This window comes from Spermophilus citellus (genome assembly GCF_964194105.1).
Source record: "Spermophilus citellus genome assembly, chromosome: 17".
Lineage (NCBI taxonomy): Eukaryota > Metazoa > Chordata > Mammalia > Rodentia > Sciuridae > Spermophilus > Spermophilus citellus.
Genome location: NC_138199.1, coordinates 63,100,423 through 63,122,024, shown reverse-complemented (window position 1 = coordinate 63,122,024; position 21,602 = coordinate 63,100,423). Strand labels below are relative to the sequence as shown.

General features: G+C 34.8%; 2 protein-coding genes across 2 annotated transcripts in view; both read right to left on the bottom strand.

Annotated features, from left to right (window-relative positions):
• TANC2 (tetratricopeptide repeat, ankyrin repeat and coiled-coil containing 2) overlaps nt 1-21,602 on the bottom strand; it is a 477,945-nt gene that overhangs the window by 53,362 nt on the left and 402,981 nt on the right. The gene's annotated exons all lie outside the window — the stretch shown is intronic.
• LOC308636094 (golgin subfamily A member 7-like) lies at nt 13,447-13,909 on the bottom strand. The gene has a single exon (XM_081271186.1). The coding sequence runs from the start codon at nt 13,866-13,868 to the stop codon at nt 13,455-13,457; it is 414 nt and encodes a 137-aa protein (XP_081127312.1). The 5' UTR covers nt 13,869-13,909; the 3' UTR covers nt 13,447-13,454.

Sequence of the window (21,602 nt, the reverse complement as noted above, 5' to 3'; positions counted from 1 at the left end):
TCTAGACTTCTCTTCTCAACCTTAGACCAGTATCCATCTAACTATCTATAGGACTCCTCCATTTGGAGGTCCCAAAATACCTAAACTTGACATGTGTTAAACTGGATTAACAACCTCTTTCCTAAATGAAGTCTACTCTGATCAGTTTCTATACTTTCCCTCAAGCTGAATAAAGTACTTTCTTTTTAGTGCTACTAGTATAGATTGTATATACCTCTAATACAGTATTTACCACACTGTCACATGCTCTCTCTTCCACTAGACTAAGTTTCCTAATGGCACCCATCTCCCTATATCTTGTTAACAGATTCCCAATTTGATCATGAAAAGGAAAGCTCCTTTTTCTGCCTCTGGATATTGTTTTGTTTGCTCACAATGCCCTGGACTGCTTCCTAAGTCATGTGGTAAGCTGGTGAAGAAGACAAAGCTGAAAGGGGTGCTAGGATAAAAGAATGGCATAAAAATACAGCCTGAGCTCTGACTGTATAGCATCTAAATTGTCCTAATTTTGAACTTTTCATTTAATGAAATAATAAATTTCTCTTTCAATTGGATTTCTTTTCTAGCTTGAAACATTCAAATGATAGTTATTTAAATGTCAATCTGTCTGTATGCATGTGTATGTATATATACTTGTGTATGTGTGCATGTACACACAAATAAAACCATGGATGAGTCACTTAAAGTAATAATTCTTACATCATGAAGGCTACAATAATTTCACTATTAATAACAAGATAGAATTTTGATGTGAATCTTTATATTTGACTTGCAGTGCTTGCTATTTCTCTTCAGTGCCTGACCAACAATGAAAGCAAGCACTATCATCTTTCTAACTAGATTAGATTAATACACAGTATTTGATATATGTACTGTGTGTGTGTGTGTGTGTGTGTGTGTATGTATGTATATATATATATATATATATATATATATATATATATATACACAGAGTATGTGTATTTCAATGTTTAATTGTGAAAGAAATCTGGATTATTTATATTCTCCATAATGCCTAACACAACTTGTTATGTATAAAAATGTTTAATAAAAATTTTTAATTAATTATTTATTTTAATTAGATATATATGATAGCAGAATGCATTTTGATTCATTGCTACTTACAACTGCAGCACAACTTTTCATAATTTGTCATTAAGGAAAGAATACTGGATCACCTTTGGAATGCATCTTCTCAGCACATTTGTTAGCTTTTAGCAATTATGGATACTAGAACTGTGTCTCTACTATCCACCAGGTTAGTGTCAGCAGACTTCTGTATGCCACTAGTAACTCAACTTTTCCATTCCTTTCACTTGGAGTCACAGAAGAGAGAAATGAAACTATTATCTCAGTTTCAAGTCTAATGGCCAAATTAAACAGACAGAAAAGCAGCAAATAAATTTTTGCTGGTGTTGCTTCCCTGAAAGGAGGCCCAAATGTCTAATGAGCTTTCTTCTTTTATACTGAATTCTGACTACTTACTTAGCCAGGTTTAGTTTGAAGATATCTCACACTGAATTCTGACAAATAAGCATTCTTTCTTTCTTTTCAAAGCTTTGATAAAGAACCAGGAGAACAGAGGTGGGACAGTGTCCATCTTACACAGGAATCATCTCAGATTTCATGTCAGTAAGATTTTGAAAGAAAATTCTAATTTTTGGCTTCCCAAAATTTCTCAATTATAGTGGATACAATGCCAGCATGTTAAGTGGATAAGATTAAACATAATGGAAAGGAGGTTTTTTGACTGGGAGAATGTCCAGAAAAGTATAGCCTATGTGGAATTATCACCATCATCTGAGGGTCTTAGACCAGGGTTGTTCTGTACTCTGGAACAACCAATCTGGAAATTGCCACTGAACTTTTATTTATCTCATCAAAGCTCAATTTATTTGGTAGGCTGTTTTTAAGAGCATAGAGAAGTCAGATTACAATGAAAAGCATTTATAAGATATCTTATTCTTGAGATCTAAAATTTCTATACCATTATTAGCAGTGAAATTATTGTAGCTTTCCTGATGTTAAGAATTATTACTTTAAATGACTCATCCACGGCTGTATAATAATGACAAGAATCCCTGAATATTAGGCCTCTGATCTACTACCTATGCTTTAGGCTATGAATCTGAATCCATGCCTATTAGGATTAAGGTTAAAAAAACTTGTGCTTGGCAAAGAAATGAATATTTAGTTAGACATAGAATTGACTCTGCCCTATTTTCATTCCACTGCCGTTAACTAAGGAATCCTGCTATGATGCTTTCATTTCTCCAGTGTCCATCTCATTTTCCTACAGATGACAGTAGGAAAATGAGATGGACACTGGAGAAATGACACTTTTACTGGTGTTGATCAAGCACTGAGGAGAAACAGCAAACAATACAGATCAGGGATAAGATAAAAGTGATAATTATAGTTTATTTATTTTTTAATAGAAGTATGCTACTTTATTCATAAAAATGATTCTGATCAGCTCATTAGACTCAAAACTTGTGGTGGCTAGGACACAAAGGCTAACACCAATTCAAATCATATACTAGCATTTTCATTTGTATCTTATTCTTCTGACAAAAATGGTACCACTAGCTAACCTGCAGTCTGAGTGTGTTTTACTACACTCAGGTATGTTTCTTTTCCCCTTATCATTAGTTGTTCATTCCTGAACCTCATTATTCTTTTTGACTCCTAGCCTGACCATGTTCTGAGATTACTGATTGCCTCTTATTTGCCAGATAAAGTGGTTTTCTTTTAGTTTTTGATTTTTTTTTCTCCCTCCAGCATTAGGCCTTATTCACTACCTCCCTTTTTTGAAACCATTTCTTGATATCTATGATACTACCTTGGTATTTTTTTAAAAAATCTTATTCCTTCAGGGATTTAATTTCTTTGCCATATGTTCTAATTCTTCTCTAGGTAGCTCTCTTTGCCTCCCGACTTCAACTTTCACCTCAATGTGAATGACTCCCACAGTGACACCTCAAACTCTTGATATTTAGTTTGGCTTTTCTGACTGCCTTCTGGATCTCTCAACCTCCATGACTGTCAAATGAAAGTCATCTTTTGAAGTTGAAGCTTTCCCTTGAACCCAAATATCCTCAAGTCTTCTGTACTTTTTTTTTTTCAAATGTTGTCAGTCAGAGACATAAAACCTAGTAGCTGTTTTTCCTCTTTTCTTTATACTTTATACCTGGATAATTAATTGAAGTGTCTCATTCTCTCCATTTTATTCTTCACTGCTCACTCTTTGGCCCATCCCAAGAATATATATTTCAAAATCCTCATCAAAATTCTGCTAAAAATTCTTCATTTGCTTTATATTTCCTCTGATATATCAATTAAACCCTTAGAATGGTATTTAAAGGTTTTCCATTATTTGTACCTTGTCTTTTTGTCGAACTTTTCCACTTTATCTTAACTTTGAATACCAGACTCAGTAAATATTTGTAAAATTTCAAGCATGCTTTCCCTCTGCCTATATTCCCATTCTTCATTTCAGTTCATACCATCTCCTCTGCGAAGCTTTCCCTGGTACCTATGAGAAACTCAGAGGTTCTTTCTTTATGTTCCTATAGTACCTGGTACATAGCATGAAGCACCTAGGCAGGGCAATACTGTTCTCATGTCAGTTTTTCTGCTAGAATCTACTAAGGATAGAAGTTATGTTTTTTCACATATGTATTCCTAGGTAATAAGTATTTGCATAATGAATATGTAACAATAGTTTATTTATATACCATCTTGTGGTTTTGAAAATACTTTAATAATTTTTAAATTCTCACAAAAATAATACCATAGGCACAGGAATATATATTACTCCTAATATTGGGTGGAATGTGAAAAAGAAATACACTAATGTAAAGAACAATATGTTCACTTGTACAGTACAAGCTCTGAACGTTTAACATAATTAAAATCAGTAACCATTAATTTTGACATTTTTTGATTAGCATTTTGGGAAAGAGTAGTTAATAAGGTAGAGTGAACTCTAATATATGTGATGTGATTTTAGGCATGACTGAACACAACTACATTTTCCCTCTGTAATTAAAGATGATAGTAATAAAAATTGATTTAATTTGAGTTCAAATGTTCATGTGTTATAAAAGCAATGGGTTGGGGGATGGTCCCCATAGTGTTTATAATGAGATTGCCCTTGTGATTCAAAGTTACCCAGCAAATTTCCCTGTCTGCATTCATAAAACTGCCTGTTTGATTCTGAAACAGTCAAACATACTAGGTAAAAACCTAGTTCTGTACTTAGTAATTTTATAACTAAGGACATGCTTCTTAACCTCTCTATAAAACAGAACTGTGGTGAGAATTAAGACATATTAAGTGAATTATATTTTGTACTCCTTTTGTATACTCCATAGTAACTAGCACATTGCTACATTAAAGGAATGACTACGTCCTCAAACAAAACTTTTATCTCCATTTTATTCTTCACTGCCCACTCTTTGGCCCATCCCAAGAATATATGGGATGAAATGTAACACTCTATCCTTACCCCTCATCCTTACCCCTTCTAACTCTACCCACTATTTGCAGCCAAAAGAAAAATCCACAGATTAGGGAAAATTACTGGGGTACAAATGTTATTCACTATTAGTCAAAGCAGAAAAAATTTGTGGTGTAACTTTAGGCAGAAAGAAGCATAAAAACAGAGAAAATTGGTCTCTAAGAAATAAGGCAATAGTTAACAAGAGGAATAAAAAATTTTCATGCAGACCAGAGGTTTTTGGGAACATAGTAAGGCTTAATGTGACGCATATTTGATTTTAAATATTTTAGAATTAATCACAGGTCAGAATTGAGGATCCTCCCCCAGCACTATCTTCGCTCATCTCTTCAGGATATATGTGCTTTGACAAAAGTCACAGAAAGTGGTATCCAGAAATGAAGAGGGCAGATCCTCCTCCATTCTTATTTTCAGGCATCAGTAGACCCTTGATATGGATCCTGGAGACAGATGATACTCACTCTTGGACAACTATGAGTTATAAGGCAGCGAGGAGCTACCGTCACTTCATGACTCTGTTTCATATATCTCAAGTGTTCAGAGATGTGGAGTCTTTTAGCAAAAAACCCTTTCTAAAGTTCCACTTCAGGGCCATTTAACAGTTTGGAAGTTGTACAAAAGTTGTTTTACACAATATATACACTGACACTATGTTTGTTTTTCTAATATATTTTCAATTAGAACCCCAGGGAGGTAGCAAATTTTAAAGTTTCTATTTGTTATGCTAGAACATGCTAACAAATGTACTCAGTGTTTCTAGAATGGATGCCTTTCATCATTCTGGTCATAGTTACTATCTGCACAGATTTCATTAACTCTTGTGATGACAAATTTGACAGAGAATATTTTCATGTTTTAGAGAAACACTTAGATGCTTTGATATTCTGCATGATGCTCAGATGTGACAAAGTGGTATATAGGTACAGCTAGCTGAAGAGGAACTGCTTATAATCTAAAGTCCATCTAATCTATTTTATAATTTTGGCTGAAATAATATGTGCTGCTATGGAATGCTTTAATCATAGAGGCAAAGGTGGGGAAATTACTTGGGGAGACCTAGAGAGATAAGCATTATGGGGCAGAGATGACCTCCTGGTCTACAAAAGGTTGTGTTCTTCTTCCAGAGTCAAGAGCTGTTCTTGGGAAGTGAATACCTTGCTAGAGACCTTGCATTTAAGTGGGGTCACGGAATTCGGTTCTGGTTAATGAAATGTGGGCAGAAATTATATTCATCACTTTAGACCTGACCCAGAAAAACCTGCTCCTCCACTTTATTTCTCCCTATCTGCCAGCCAAGACCATCAAAAAGATACCCTTGGAAGCAGTGTGCTAAAGATGGCAGAGCTTCCATTAGACTGGTCCCTGAAATCCTTTGTAGAGCAGACCTCTTCTAAACCATATGATACCTTTGGACTTTAAGTCAATGAAAAATAAACTTCTACTGTGATAAACCACTGGGGTTTTAGGGTTTGTTTTGGCAGTCAGCATTATCTTAATTTAAACAAAAAGGATTTTGAGTGATTGATAACAGGGAGAAGGATAGAAGAATGGAGAAAGTAGGAAGACTGAGGGAAGTATTCATCTCAACATCAGCAAAAAAAACCCCATATTATTCTCATAAATTAGATATTTGGAAAAAAGCCAAAATTATTATAAGACAACTAAAGCAGACTCCATGAGAACAGAAGAGGAATAGTTCTTGTGCTGGATGACAGGAACTAGTCACACAGTAAATATAAAAATACTTGTTTTATATTCCCATTAGCCATTCAGTGTAAAAGACTCACTATTCCTAACAACTGTTGTTTATCCTCAGTGAGTATGAAATATTTTTTTAAAATTCACAGGACAGCTAATTGAAAGGATATTCACAGGACAGCTAATTGAAAGGATATCACCAATAGATTCCTTGCCATAGCCCACCATGAACTAAAGGTGAAAGAGAGAAGCTGCTTTATTTATTTATTTTTTACAGTTCTGGGGATTGAATCCAGGAGTGCTTTATTTCTGATCTATATCTTCACTCCTTAATTTTTTTTTTTTAAATTTGAGACAGGGTCTTACTAAGTTACCCAGTCTGACTGGCCTTTAACTTGTGATCCTCCTGCTGCAGCCTCCCCAGATGCTGTGATTATAGGCATGTGTCACCACTGCTAACACGAAAGTTGCTTTAAATGAGTATTTCTCTGGTGCTACTAGGGGTCTTTCCAAAAAGTAACTCATAGAATCAGCTGATAAAGTGACATTTTCAGTAAAGTTATTTCCTCTGAAAAATTCAAATGATACCATCAGATTATCATTGTTTAGGACAAAGAGGAATTAGTACTTTTGCCAAGAATCTCCTTGCCTCTGCCTCACTTTCTGCTAGTTGTTAAGAGGACAAAGGTTTTACCTGGTCAGGTTGCTAATATGTTCTGTTAGCTCCTGAGCCCTAGTAGAAATAATATCAGTGGGGAACTTAAAAAAAGAATTTCCTACCAGCTCAAAAATACTTACTTTGATTAACTATAACAATTTACATCTCTAGGGAGGAAGGGACCTTAAATTGCCCTTCTGATAGCCAGATTTCTAGACCTCATCATCCTTTGTATCTCTTTTAAAATTAAGTTTATTTTTAAAAAGAGTATATTCAAATATAAAAATGTATATAATAAAAGGGTAACAATGTTTCAATACATGTAGACATTTTATAATGTTTAAAGCAGATTAAGCATATTTGTTTCCTCAAACATTATTTCTTTATAGTAAAAACTTTAAAAATCCTTTCATTTAGCTTTTTGAAATGAAATCCCCAGAACTATAAAAAATAAACAAATAAAGCAACTTCTCTCTTTCACCCTATTGTGCAGTAGCATACCAGAGCTACCTGTTCCCATCTTAGTGCCCACTAATCAACCTTTACATATTCTTTTTCCCCTACTCTCAACTTATTATGAGATCAACTTTTTTAGTTTCCACAAAAGAGTCAGATTATATAGTACTTGTCTTTCTGTGCCTGATTTATTTCATTTAACATAATGATCTCCAGTTCCAACCATGTTGTCACAAAGAACAAGATTTCATTCATTTTTTTTATGGCTGAATAGTATTTCAAAGTGGATATGTACCACATTTTCTATTTTTTTTTTGATTTTTAAATTTGTTTTAAGTAGTTATACATGACAGTAGAATGCACTTATGCACTTTGATATATCATACACAGATGGAATATAATTTCTCATTTTTTCTGAGTGTACGTGTTGCAGAATCATATTGGTTATGTAGTCACATACATACATAAAGTAATAATGTCTGTTTCATTCTACTCTCTTTCCTATTCCTACATTCTCTCCCCTCCCATAATTTCCCCCTACCTAATCTAAGGTAACGATATTCTTCCTAATGCCCCCCACCTTATTGTGAATTAGCATCCGAATATTAGAGAAAACATTTGGCCAACTCCAACCATTTACTGGCAAAATGCCATAATTTCACTCTTTGTTAAAGCTGAGTAATATTCCATTGAATATATAAGCCACATTTTCTTTATCCATTCATCTACTGAGGGACACATAAGTTGGTTCCATAGTCTAGCTATTATAAATTGAGTTGCTATAAACATTAATTTAAAATCCTTTGGGTATAAATCAAGGAGTGGGATAGCTGGGTCAAATGGTGGTTCCATTCCCAGTTTGCTGAGGAATCTCCATACTGCTTTCCATAGAGGTTGCACCAATTTGCAGTCCCACCAGCAATGTATGAGTGTACCTTTCCCCCACATCCTTGCCAATGTTTTTTGTTGCCTGTATTCTTGATGATTGCCATTCTGACTGAAGTGAGATGAAATCTTAGTGTAGTTTTGAATTGCATTTTTCTAATTGCTAGAGATGTTGAACGCTTTTTCATATATTTGCTGAATCAATTGTATTTCTTCTTCTGTGAAGTGTCTGTTCAGTTCCTTAGCCCATTTATTGATTAGGGTTTTTTTTTGGTGTTAAGTTTTTTGAGTTCTTTATATATCTTAGAGATTAATTCTTTATTGGAGGCACATGTGGTCAAGATTTTCTCCCAATCTGTAGGCTCTCTCCTCACTTTGTTTCCTTTGCTGAGAAGAAGCTTTTTAATTTAAGTCCATCCCATTTATTAATTCTTGATTTTACTTCTTGTACTTTAGGAGTCTTGTTAAGGAAGGATCCTAGGCTGATGTGGTGAAGATTTGGGCCTATTTTTTCTTCTATTAGGTGCAGGGTCTCAGTTCTAGTACCTAAATCTTTGATCCACTTTGAGTTGATTTTTGTGCAGGGTGAGAGATAGAGGTTTAATTTTATTTTGCCACATATGGATTTCCAGTTTTGACAGCACCATTTGTTGAATCTTTTCTCCATTGAATGTTTTTGGCATCCTTATCTAGTATGGAATAACCGTATTTATCTCTGTGTTTGTCTCTGTGTCCTCTAATCTACACTATTGGTCTACAAATCTATTTTGGTGCCAATACCATGCCATTTTTGTTACTATAGCTCTGTAGTATAGTTTAAGGTCTGGTATTGTGATGCCTCCTGCTTCACTTTTCTTGCTAAAGATTGCTTTAGTTATTCTGAGTCTCTTATTTTCCAAATAAATTTCATGACTGCTTTTCCTATTTCTATGAAGAATGATGTCATTGGGGCTTTAATAGGAATTACATCAAATCTATATAATGCTTTTGGTAGTATGGCCATTTTGACAATATTAATTCTGCCTATCCAGGAGCATGGGAGATCTTTCCATCTTCTGAGGTTTTCTTCCATTTCTTTCTTTAGTGTTCTATAGTTTTCATTGTAGAAGTCTTTTACCTCTTTTGTTAGCTTGATTCCCAGGTATTTTATTTTTATTTTTTTGAGACTATTGTGAATAGAGTAGTTTTCCTAATTTCTCTTTCAGTGAATTCATTGCTGATGTATAGGAATGGGTTTGATTTATGGGTGTTGATTTTATATCCTGCTACTTTGCTGATTTCATTTATTAGTTCTAAGAGTTTTCTGGTGGAATTCTTTGGATCTCCTAGATATAGAATCATGTCATCAGCAAATAGTGATAGTTTGAGTTCTTCTTTACCTATCTGTATCCCTTTAATTTCTTTCTTTCATCTAATTGCTCTGGCTACAGTTACAAGGATGATGTTGAATAGAAGTAGTGAAAAAGGACATCCTTGTCTTGCTCCAGTTTTTAGAGGGAATGCTTTCAATTTTTCTCCATTTAGAATAATGCTGGCCTTAGGTTTAGCATATATAGTTTTTTCAATGTTGAGGTATGTTCCTACTATTCCTAGTTTTTCTAGTGTTTTGAACATGAAGGTGTGCTATATTTTGTCAAATGCTTTGTCTGCATCTATTGAGATGATCATGTGATTCTTGTTTTTAAGTTTATTAATATGATGAATTACGTTTTTTGATTTCCGTATGTTGAAACAACCTTGCATCCCTGGGATGAACCCCACTTGTTTTTTAATATGTTTTTATATTTGATTTACCAGAATTTTATTGAGAACATTTCTATGTATGTTCATTAGGGATATTGGGTGTGAAGTTTTCTTTCCTTGATGTGTCTTTGTCTGATTTTGGTATCAGGGTGATATTAACCTCACAGAATGAATTTGGAAGGATTCCATCCTTTTCTATTTCATGGAATACTTTGAGGAGAATTGGTGTTAATTCTTCTTTGAAAGTCTTGTAGAACTCGGCTCAGAATCCATTTGGTCCTGGGCTTTTCTTGGTTGGTAGGCTTTTGATGCATTTTTCTATTTCATTACTTGAAACTGATCTCTTTAAATCATGCATGACCTCCTCATTCAGTTTGGGTAGATCATATGTCTAGAAATTTGTCGATGTCTTCAATATTTTCTATTTTATTAGAGTATAAATTTTCAAAATAGTTTCTAATTATCTTCTATATTTCAGACATGTCCATTGAGATATTTCCTTCTTCATCTTGTATCTTAGTATTTTAGTAATTTGAGTTTTTTCTCTTTTTCTTTTTGTTAGCATGGCCAGGGGTTTATTTATTTTGTCAAAGAAACAACTTTTTGTTTTGTCAATTTTATCAATTGTTTTGATTTCATTGATTTTAGCTCTGATTTTAATTATTTCCTGTCTTTTACTGCTTTTAAAAAAAATTTTTAGTTGTACATGGACACAATATCTTTGTTTTATTTATTTTTATATGGTGTTGAGGATCGAACCCAGGGCCTTGCATGTGCTAGGTGAGTGCTCTACCACTAAGCTACAACCCTAGCCACTTCTACTGCTTTTGATGTTGATTTGTTATTCTTTTTCTAGGGCTTTGAGATATAGTGTTAAGTCATTTATTTGTTGACTCAATGAAATAAACTTTCCTCTTAGTACTGCCTTCATAGTGTCCCAGAGATTTTGATATATTGTATTAGTGTTCTCATTTACCTCTAAGAATTATTTATTTATTTATCCTTGATATCTTTTACTATCCATTCATCAATCAATAGTGTATTATTTAATCTCCATTTGTTACAGTAGCTTCTATTTTTGTGTGATCATTGATTTTTAATTTCATTCTATTATGGTCTGGTTGAATGCAGGGTATTATCTCTGTTTTTTTTTTTTTATTTACTACAAGTTGCTTTGTGGCATAAGATATGATTTATTTTAGAGAAGGAATCACGTGCTGCTGAGAAGAAAGTATATTTGCTAGTTGATGGATGAAATATTTTACATATGTCTGTTAAAACTAAATTATTGATTTATTATTTAGTTCTATAGTCTCCTTATTTAGTTTTTGTTTGGAAGATCCATCCAGTAGTGACAGAGGTGTGTTAAAGTCACCCAGTACTATTGTATTGTGGTCTACTTGACTCTTGAAATTGAGAAGGGTTTGTTTGATGTACATAAATGCTCCATTGTCTGGGGCATAGATATTTATAATTGTTATGTCCAGCTTATATATACTTCCTTTAATAAGTATAAAATGTCCTTTTTTTTTGTCTCTTCTGACTAACTTTGTTTTGAAGTCTACTTTATCTGAGTTGAGAATGGAAACCCCTGCTTGTTTACACAATTCATATGAGTGATAAGTTTTTTTCCCATCATTTCACCTTCACTCTGTGGATGTCTTTGCCCATTAGGTAAGTCTCTTGAAGACAGCATATTGTTGGGTCTTGCTTTTTAATCCAATCTGTCAGTCTATGTCTTTTGATTGATGAGTTTAGGCCATTAACATTCAAGGTTATTATTGATATATGACTTGTATTTCCTGTCATTTTGATTTATTTCTGGTTTTTGATTTGTCTTAGTTTCGCATTTGGTTGTCCTTTAGTTCAGATCCTTACTTTAATGGTTTTCACTTTTTTTCCCCACTTCATCCTCATGGAAATATTTTGTTGAGAATGCTCTGTAGTGTAGGCTTTCTAGCTGTGAATTCTTTTAATTTTTGTTATCATAGAATGTTTTAATTTCATGTTCAAATCTGAAACTTAATTTTGCTGGAAATAAAATTCTTGGTTGGCATCCATTTTCTTTTTTTTTTTTTTGTTTAAGAAAAGTTTTACTAGTGTGTTAATATTTCAGCAAAGTTATTGCAATGGGTTTAAAAGGCAGACACACTATAAGAGGCTATAAAGTAACAAAGTTTTATACAATTAAAATATTACACAGACCTATGGGATTTATTGAATAACTACCACATCCAGAAAAGAAATTACATCTGAAAGGTTAAATCCAGTATTAGCACCTACAATATCTCTGAAAGTAAAACTTTTAACTGCTTCGGTCTCTCCTAATATATTTCTTAACTTTCTCCCAAATACAGTGCTCTCAAACCCAGAAAAGAATGAGGGGCATAAGAAACCCAAACACTAGGAACATACAGACAAAAGAAGAGCTAGAAGTACTGATTCAGACTTAAGAGTTTAACTTGGAAGTCACTTAACTTATTTGAAACCAATTATAAGATTTCTGTGCACTGAATACTGTACGAGGCTGTATGAGGAATCTATAAATCATAAAGTTGCCAGTAGGGTTAAAAATTAGCAATATACAGTATTATGCCTATCAAATTTTTTTCTCATAAGTTATATTTATAACAAAACTATAATTAAAATATTTACTATACTTGCTTATTACACATTCAGGGACACAGCAGGGACATATGTGTTTGATGGTTTAGCATCCACTTTATTGTGCTTACTTATTTGTGTAATGAACAAGCAACACATACCACATCTTTCCAACATTCAAGGTAATGCAATAATAACATAAACGGCTCCAAATAAAATAACTGGAAATTGCATTCAACACTGCTTTAATTAGATATAACTGCTATAGTAAAACAAATAACATTATACAGTATTTTTTCAATGAGTTTTGGTTTGAAAACTGAACAGCAGAAATCAATCTCAAGATTTGAATCATGGCAAAACTGGTATTCTTGAAATCTGGGAAATGCATCAGCATAACCACAGACACAGTCTATCCCTCACCTGGAAAAAAGCCATTTATTAATTTGGGGGAATAAGACTGAACATTCACTAATATAAACTCGTTTAAATCTAAAGCCACCTGGAAAATTGGCCCAAGGAATGAATAGATTTCATGATACTGGTGGCAAGTAAGAAATAAATAAAACTTTGCATTGGGCTGACCAATTGCATATTTTATAATCACTTTGAATAAAAAAATGTGAAATGCTTCATTGTGTTTTCTCAGAAACGAATCAAAAGATTACAGAATCCTACACAATTTAAAGACACAAAGTGGATGTTGAGCGACTAGAGGTCACTCCAGGTGTGGAATTTTAGAAAGTTAGTCCTTGGAGTAAATGGCACCGTGGCTCTGGCAGCAGATACAAAGGAATGATGCTCTGGAGAGGAGGTAGGGACACTCTGTGATCAGCCAGTGGGTAGATGAGGGTCCCAGCTGGATGTGGGATCTTTAATTTTATGGTCTTATCTTCCACTGCTCATGCCTCTGTCTTCATAAATGGTAATTTCAATAACTCGAAGTCCTCTCTCAATAGGGTCTGTCAGGAGGAGACCTTGGGGAGCATATATCTTCTCATTCTGTTCTTGAATATACTTGGAGACTTTCTTCAGAACCTTCTCATAATGAGTTTCCATACATAAGAAGATGGTATATGCTGTTAAACAAGCCAAACAGCCTTCAAGATACGATTGGCCCCCAAGCTTCTCTGCTTCTGCATAAAGGTTATTTAGAGCTCGAACTGTCTCTTCAAACTGCTGCCTATCAATCTGGTTCTCCAGCTCCGCGGGGAACTTGGTCTGGAACTGGCAGCGTGCACCACTGCTGTAGTCTCGTTGAATGAATACCTTCCCGGACACCGGTGCCTGCTGCGGCCTCATGGCGAGGACAGGACCGGCCGCGCCGCCTCTCCTGCCCTCCAGCTGCTCCATCCATTTTCTTTCAGAGCTTCAAATATATTATTCCAGGACCTCCTAACTTTGAAGGTCTGGGTTGAGAAATCAGTTGAGATCTGAATTGGTTTCTCACTATACGTAATTCGATTTTTTTTCCTCTCACAGCCTTTAAGATTATATCTTTATTCTGTGTGTTGGGTCATTCTCATAATGTGTCTTGGTGTGGGTCTGCTGTAATTTTGTACATTTGGGGTCCTATAAGCTTCTTGTTTTTGATTTTCCATTCCATTCTTTGGGTTTGGGAAATTTTCTGCTACTGTATCACTGAATAGATTGTGCATCCCTTTGGTTTGTATCTTGGCTCCTTCATCCATTTCAATAAGTCTTAAATTTGTTCTTTTCATTTATCCCATAATTCTTGGATGTTCTGTTCATGGTTTCTTACCACCTTCTCTGCATGTTCAACTCTACTTTCAAGATTATATATTTTGTCTTCATTGTCTGAGGTTCTGTCTTCCAAGTGGTCTAGTCTGTTGGTGATGCTTTCTATTGAATTTATAATTTGGTTTACTGATTCCTTCATTTTGAGTATTTCTGATCTTTTTTTTTTTTCACAATCTCTAACTCTTTATTGAAGTTTTCTCTTTGATTTCACTCCTTTTACTATCCTTTACTTCACATATCAATGTAGCCATATACAATCTGAACTCCTTCTTGGACATTTCTTCTACTGAGTTATCAGTGGTTTCTGTTGTTGAAGCATCTTAGTTTGTTTTGGGCACTTTATGCCCAAGGTGTACCTTTGTAGACATGGGTAGAAAATCATTATTTCTTTGTAAACATAGAATTTAGATAGTAATTTGCTTCTTTTCCCCATTCTGCTTCAAATCTTCCTATTGCTTTTCTGTTGTTAATGCACCACTCACCATAGGAAAATGGACACCTCTTCTCTGCCCCAACAATGAAAAACCTTAAGCAATTGGCAGCTTGGTAAGGCAGAAGAGGATGACTTTATGAACTGTCACAGTGTAAAACATCAACAGTAGACACAGGAAGACATCTCTTCTCTTTCTCCTCTATATCCCTTAGCTCTCTGTTAACACCTCTAGTACAGGAATTTGCTTTGAATTATTGCTAATTATAAATGTTTATTAAAACCACTACCCTGTAAGTCCTGGTAGACAGATGTATGTTGTTTATATTTGTATTCCTTGCAGTGCTTAACATAGAGCCTTGAATACAGTACTCACTAAATGTCCACTGAATGCTTGCTGCAATGCAAGTGCTCACTTATTCCTGAGGCATGGTGGGAAGTAGCAGTGAACAAAAGATGATAATTTTGTGAAGCCATGAAAATAGTTTCTTAAATATTTTAAGTTACAAACTTAAAACTGGTACTACTTATCATTCCTTTGTTTACTAATTTATCATTTAAAAAATATTTACTATGTGCCAAACACTCTAATCATTAGGAAGCCAAAGGTAAAAGAGAAAAGGTTCTTGTCACCATCGAGCTCATTCATTGTAGAGAGGCAAATGAACAATAAACAAGTATTCACATATAATAAATTAATAATTTGTGATACATGCTAAAAAAGAAGTAAAAAGTTGCTATGATTAAGATAAAAATGAGGAGTGATTTACTTAAATGAGGTGAGAGGTAGAAGTCTCTCTGAGGAGGTAGTACTTGAGCTGAGACTTAAAGGGGGAATGAGGGGTCTTGCCAGACAATGAGCCAGGGGCAGTGAGCTCTAGTTGGAGGTTAAGTGCAAAGTGTTAAGTGCAAAGGCCCAGAGGTGAGAAAGAGAAAGTTTTAGGCACCAGCAGAAGACAGAGAATAAGAGTGAGAATGAATGAGCTCAATATAGACAGTAGGCAGAAGCTCTCTATAAATACAGTGTTTTGAAGTATCTGGCTTTGATTTTATTCTGAACTTAAGAAAAAGCCCCTGAAGAATTTTCAGGAGAGGTTTCATAGCTGAATTGTTTTCAAAAAAATCTCTCTGGCTGCTGGTAGAGAATGGAATGGAGGAGGGCAAGAGAGGAGACCAATGTGAGAGCTCAGGGTGTGGTCAGCAGAGGATACTTGGATGGATAAATGGATACTTGGGTGGTAGAACCAATTAGATATGCGGATGGAAATAATAAATGAATGGCTAAGAGAATGGAAGCATATTAGTGTTGATTTTACTAAATGTGGAGATCTGCTTTTGAAAGTCCTCCAGAGATCGTTGTGACTTACTTCACTAAAAAAAGAAAATATGCGGTCAAGTCCCACTAAGCTGTCGATAACTTCTGATTGCTGTGTCATTAATTTTGGTTTGATAACTTAGAAAAACCTGTGGGATTCTTATCTTTTGATTCAGCCACTTTTGCTTTAGAGACTCATTGATAACCTCTATTTCCTATGCTTTCAGTATCAAGAATTTCTCTCATCATCTGCCCACTTCCTTCACATTTTAGATTTCTAAATGAAGTTATTTTAACCAGTATTTACTGAACATAACTATTTTTTAAAAAGTTATATATTTAAACTTAGAAGACAGCATTACTTTCTTACAGCAAAAGCAAACATATAGAATGTAGGTCCTTTTTGTGTTTTTGTTATTTGACTCTTCTGTAAATATTTCATGAATGTATAAATGCTAAACATTTATGCTTGACACATCATAAAATGATGCTCTGTCCATCTTTCATAAGCAGAACTATTTCTCTCTTTATAGGTTGATTCAGCAAATTTCTCATGAGATCTTATGACAGTATAAGTAGCTCTCAGTTTTAACTGGGTTTGGGGAAGAATTCTGATTATCAGTTTTTTTCCAAATTTCATTTTGGATATGGAAAAGAAAAAAATGTTGTAGCCTACCTTCTGAGGATTAGACAATTTTAAAGATGGGAAAAGTTTACTGATTTGAATAATTGTTTAAAATCCCGGGATTTATGTTGAGAGAAATCAAATTTTAGATTTGAAGGACATCCAGGAATTGGTAAACTGGACATATTAGATTTCATGCAATTTCTCAATTGTATCATATCATAAAACCATGACCTTTGGTCACAGAGTAATACTTCAGATTCGAATTTCGAATTTATGTTTGATGCCAACAAAATCCAATTTAATATTTCTAGGTAGGTTAGGTCATCCATTAATAGTTAGCTTAGTAAAAAATGTTTGGTACACCTCCCCTTTCTTTTGCTTTTACTCTTTCAAACTCCCTAAGAGCTGACTTAGTTCCCAACCTCTTTTTCCTTCCCATGCCTGGTAGGTTTGCTGAATTCTCTCCTGATGCGGCAGTGGCTATGAGAAGTAGTGACCTTCAGTGCGTGCTTCAGTGAGGGTAAGGTTAAAAGTCATTCTGCCTGGAGGCTCATGATTGGATTAAAAGAACAAACAAAATCACCACAAACTGTGACTCACCATTTTGAGGTCATTTTATACCCACATATTCTATAGGAAGTTAAGTTGTACAGGATCCTGGCACAGGTAATTTTCATTTTGGTGAGGATGCTCTCTTTTTCATCTTAGACAAACAGTTTGTTCTCTGAAATCTTGTTTGTGGCACAGATTTTGGAGTACCAGTTCTCCAGTGTACAATTCACTAAATGAATGTATAATTCATAGCTGAATAAATTAGGAAAAATCTTGACAAGCCATTAATTATAAGCAATCAATTCTGATCATAAAGAACCAAGTAAGTACTCAACTATCCCATAGGCATAAGATTTATGTAGCCTTTCCTCTGAATCACTCATCATATTTGCTACTCTTAGTCTGAGGAAATCAGGTCAAATCAAATTAGTCTTCCATATCATGACCTCATAGGTTGTATCACCTCAAAACTCATTATATAAAGTTTGCAACAAGCTTCCTGTGTTTTATTCCAACATTTAAAAATAAAAAGCTGAGTCCTATAATTTCTGTCAAAATCTTACAAACACTCCTCCCTATCAAAATGTTACTATGAGAGCTGTTCCTATGGGAGAAGAGGTGATATATCATGAAACTGAGATAATGAGGAAACAAAAAGAGCTGAAATTTATTCTGGGCTAGTCTAATACTATGTAGAAATATTAAGCAGTAATTGGACAGCTCCACAAGCTGGTGGCCCCCAATTGTCTACTTCATTAGCTTCAAATTTCCACTGTCAAGGTTACTAATGGGCTGAATAACAAAGGCTGGTAGCCACTTCTCTCAACTGCCTTACTTAAATACACAAGTTGCCTCAAATGGGTTTTCTACTCCCCCACTATTTGGCATAATAGCAGGGATTAGTTTATTAAATTAGCAAGTTAATCTGATATCTCAGTGCCTAAGGGACTAAAACAGGACAGATTAAGTTTAGGGTATGACAGTGATGAATAGTGGGAAAGAGAAAGCAGAGTAAGATGATGAGTGCTTTTATCTAGAATACATATACAAATCTTTTGATGCATAAAGAAATTTTGATGATAAATATGATTCTTCACTGATACTTTGCTTACAGTTTGATAAAAACACACATAACCCACCCTGTTACAAAGTTGGGGAAGGATATTACCTATAACTCATTTCGTTCTGTCACAATTATGTGTCCATGCACATTAGATCACTCTCTTTGGTATGTCAATTATCTGCTCAAATTCTGGGACAAGAGCAGTCTGATATTTAAGATAAAGAAAACTCAATTTTAACTGTAGCAGAGACCTATGGCTCTGATACTTTTTCCAGCACCATTCTTAGATTGCTGACTCTTTTCAGCTTAGGCAGAAACTACTTCCTTGGTTGGTCTATTTCTGAAGATCAACTACTTCTTGGCATCATCACAATATTCTCATCTGTGTCTAATTCCCAATAAGGTCAACAAATTCAGGGTGAACAAGTGAATGTCAAAAGCCCAGGAAAATGGACTAGAAGAGATAGGTATGTTGTTTTACTTCTGAGAGTTTTCCTTTTACGTAGATATACATGTCAGGTATGGGCTTACCTGGTACAATTTTATAGGCATTGAGTTGGTCTCCCTGGTCTACTGAAATATTTATGATGTTCTAGAGAAGTTGGACAGCAAATGAAGAACAGAAGGGGAAAACAATGTACAAGAAGTGGAGGCTGAAGCCACAAAGACAAACTCTGCTTGGAGAGTCCTATTTATCAGACCTGCCTGAAATGGAAAGCAATTGCAGCCAGTTTCTTTGAAAGGCCAGGTTAGGCTGCCAAAAACATTAAATTCTGAGTGATTTCCATCTCACTGACTCAGGGAGCCTAAAAATCTGAAATTAATACTTTAGTAACAAGGCTGATGCCAGCCAATGCTAGGGAGGAGGCTGAATTCCAACTGAAATGAAGTCTAAGGAAGCTTTTTTTTTCTTTTCTTTCTTTTTTTGATAACTCTTGGTCCTGTTTATAATTTTATTCTCTGCCATTAAGAGAAATATGATCTTAGTTGCTCTCTTTATATCAAAGAAGACATTTGGCATTTGTTTTGTAAGGATTGGCTAGCTTCACTTAGCATAATCTGCTCTAATGCCATCCATTTCCCTGCAAAATCCATGATTTTGTCGTTTTTTAGTGCTGTGTAGGGAAGGGGAGGGGGGAGAATAGGGGATAGGAAAGGTAGCAGAATACAACAGTCATTAATATGGTATTATGTAAAAATGTGGATGTGTAACTGATGTGATTCTGCAACTTGTATTTGGGGTAAAAAATGGGAGTTCATAACCCACTTGAATCAAATGTATGGAAGATGATATGTCATGAGCTTTGTAATGTTTTGAACAACCAATAAAAAAAAAAAAGAGAAATATGATGACTCCTCAGCAATGGTGTTATTCAATCATAAGAGAACAGACTACCCAGCATTTGAAGATGGAAGTATTTGCTTTTCTTGTCCTAGTGTGCCAGCCTGATGCTGAAATGTTACTAGTTAATAAACAATGCTGAGAAAGCAAGCTTATGCAACCATGACGTGTCTGCATAAAATCATATTTTCTCCTTTGGGAGTCCCTGAGGATTTCAGCCTTTCTAAGGATATTATTAATTCAGTGGTAGTCTGGTAGCCTTGAACCTCAGCTTTAAATCCTCTGATAAGTTCTGGGATGGGAGAACAAATTAGCTAGCAAGGATCTGTCTGGGCACTGATCTCAAAATTTTTATTAGGTAATTCTAGGTTAGTCTTTTTTTTTTTTAAACTATGTAACTGCCAACTCTATGTAGTAAGCATCAGCATCTGTACTAGTACAATACAGCCCCCCTTATCTTCAGTTTTACTTTCTATGGTTTCAGTTACCCAGGGTCATCTTCAGTCTAGAAATATTAAATGGAAAATTTCAGAAATAAACAATTCCTAAGTTTTGAATTTTGTGTTGTTCTGAGTAGCATCATGAAATCTCATGCTGTCTCACTCTGTCCTGCCTGATCTTTGTCCAGTGTATCCATGCTGTATATACTACCCACCCATTAGTCACTTAGTAGCCCTTAAGGTTATGAGATTGATTACTGTAGTATTTCAGTGCTTATGTTCAAGTGACCCTTATTTTACTTAATAATGGCCCTGTAGGAGTTAAGATGCCTGTAATCTGGTGGTGCCTCCCTACCCCTTCAGTGCTGGGCATGGAATCTAAGGGTCTCAGGCATGGTAGGCAGGCACTCTACCGCTAAGCTACATCCTCAGCCCAATGCCTGCAGTTTGAAATATGTCAAGAGAAGCTGTAAAGTACTTCCTTTAAGTGAAAATACAATAAGATTTTGAGAGAGAAGAAAAGAGAGAAACCACATTCACATAACAAGTATATTGTTAGAATTGATCTACTTTATCACTGTTTTTAATTTCATGTTGTGCCTAATTTACAAATTAAGCAGTATTATATGTATATATGAATAGGAAAAACTGTAGTACATATAGGGTTTGATATTATTTGCAATTTCATGTATCCACTGTGGATCCTAGAAGGGAGGTACTAACTTATAGTAAAATTGTTTTGGGGATTCTGTACAATTCATATAAGAAACTTAAGACTCCGGTTTTTGTTTGTTTTTAAATCTTGTGTCCCCAAGTGCTGATGGCAGAAGAATATTGCTATCTGATTCAGTCACAAGATTCAGGTAAGGCATGTCTTAAGGGTCTATTACTACAAGGGCATGGGGTAAAAAAAGAACATGTTCTGAATACTGTCTTTGTATTCTGTATTATTGTAGGTATTATACTACAAAACTTGCTTAATGTTCATCAACTCTAGGAAGAACGCATTATTATTGCTTTTATGTAGGTAAGAAAACATTCTCAGATCATTAGTAACTTTTCCCAAAGGTCACAGTTTCTAGAAGAGGCAGGATTTATAGGCATACAATCTGACTCAACAATTCCTGTTCTTTCCAATACAGCGTGTTTCTTTAAAAAAAGTTTCCCTCTCAGGGAAAAGACCACAAAAATCTATTGCCTGACTTAATATCATCATCAGAATCTGGAACAGATTTTCTAATGAATCAGCATGGAGTAGGCTGAGCAGCATGCCCACAAGCACAGTTGTCTCTAATAAGGCCTGGTGCAGAACAGGGTCACAAGGGTAATAAAACCCAAGGATTGTCAGAGTTTTAGTTTCTCTGGTGAGTCACATTATGAGGAATAGTCAAATTTAGCCTATCTTCTTTTAAAGCCAGAATACATTCTGCAATTGTCAGCAATGTTGTTGGTATCTTCTTTGTTTCCAGGAAATTAGTAATAAACTTATATTTGAAAACACATGC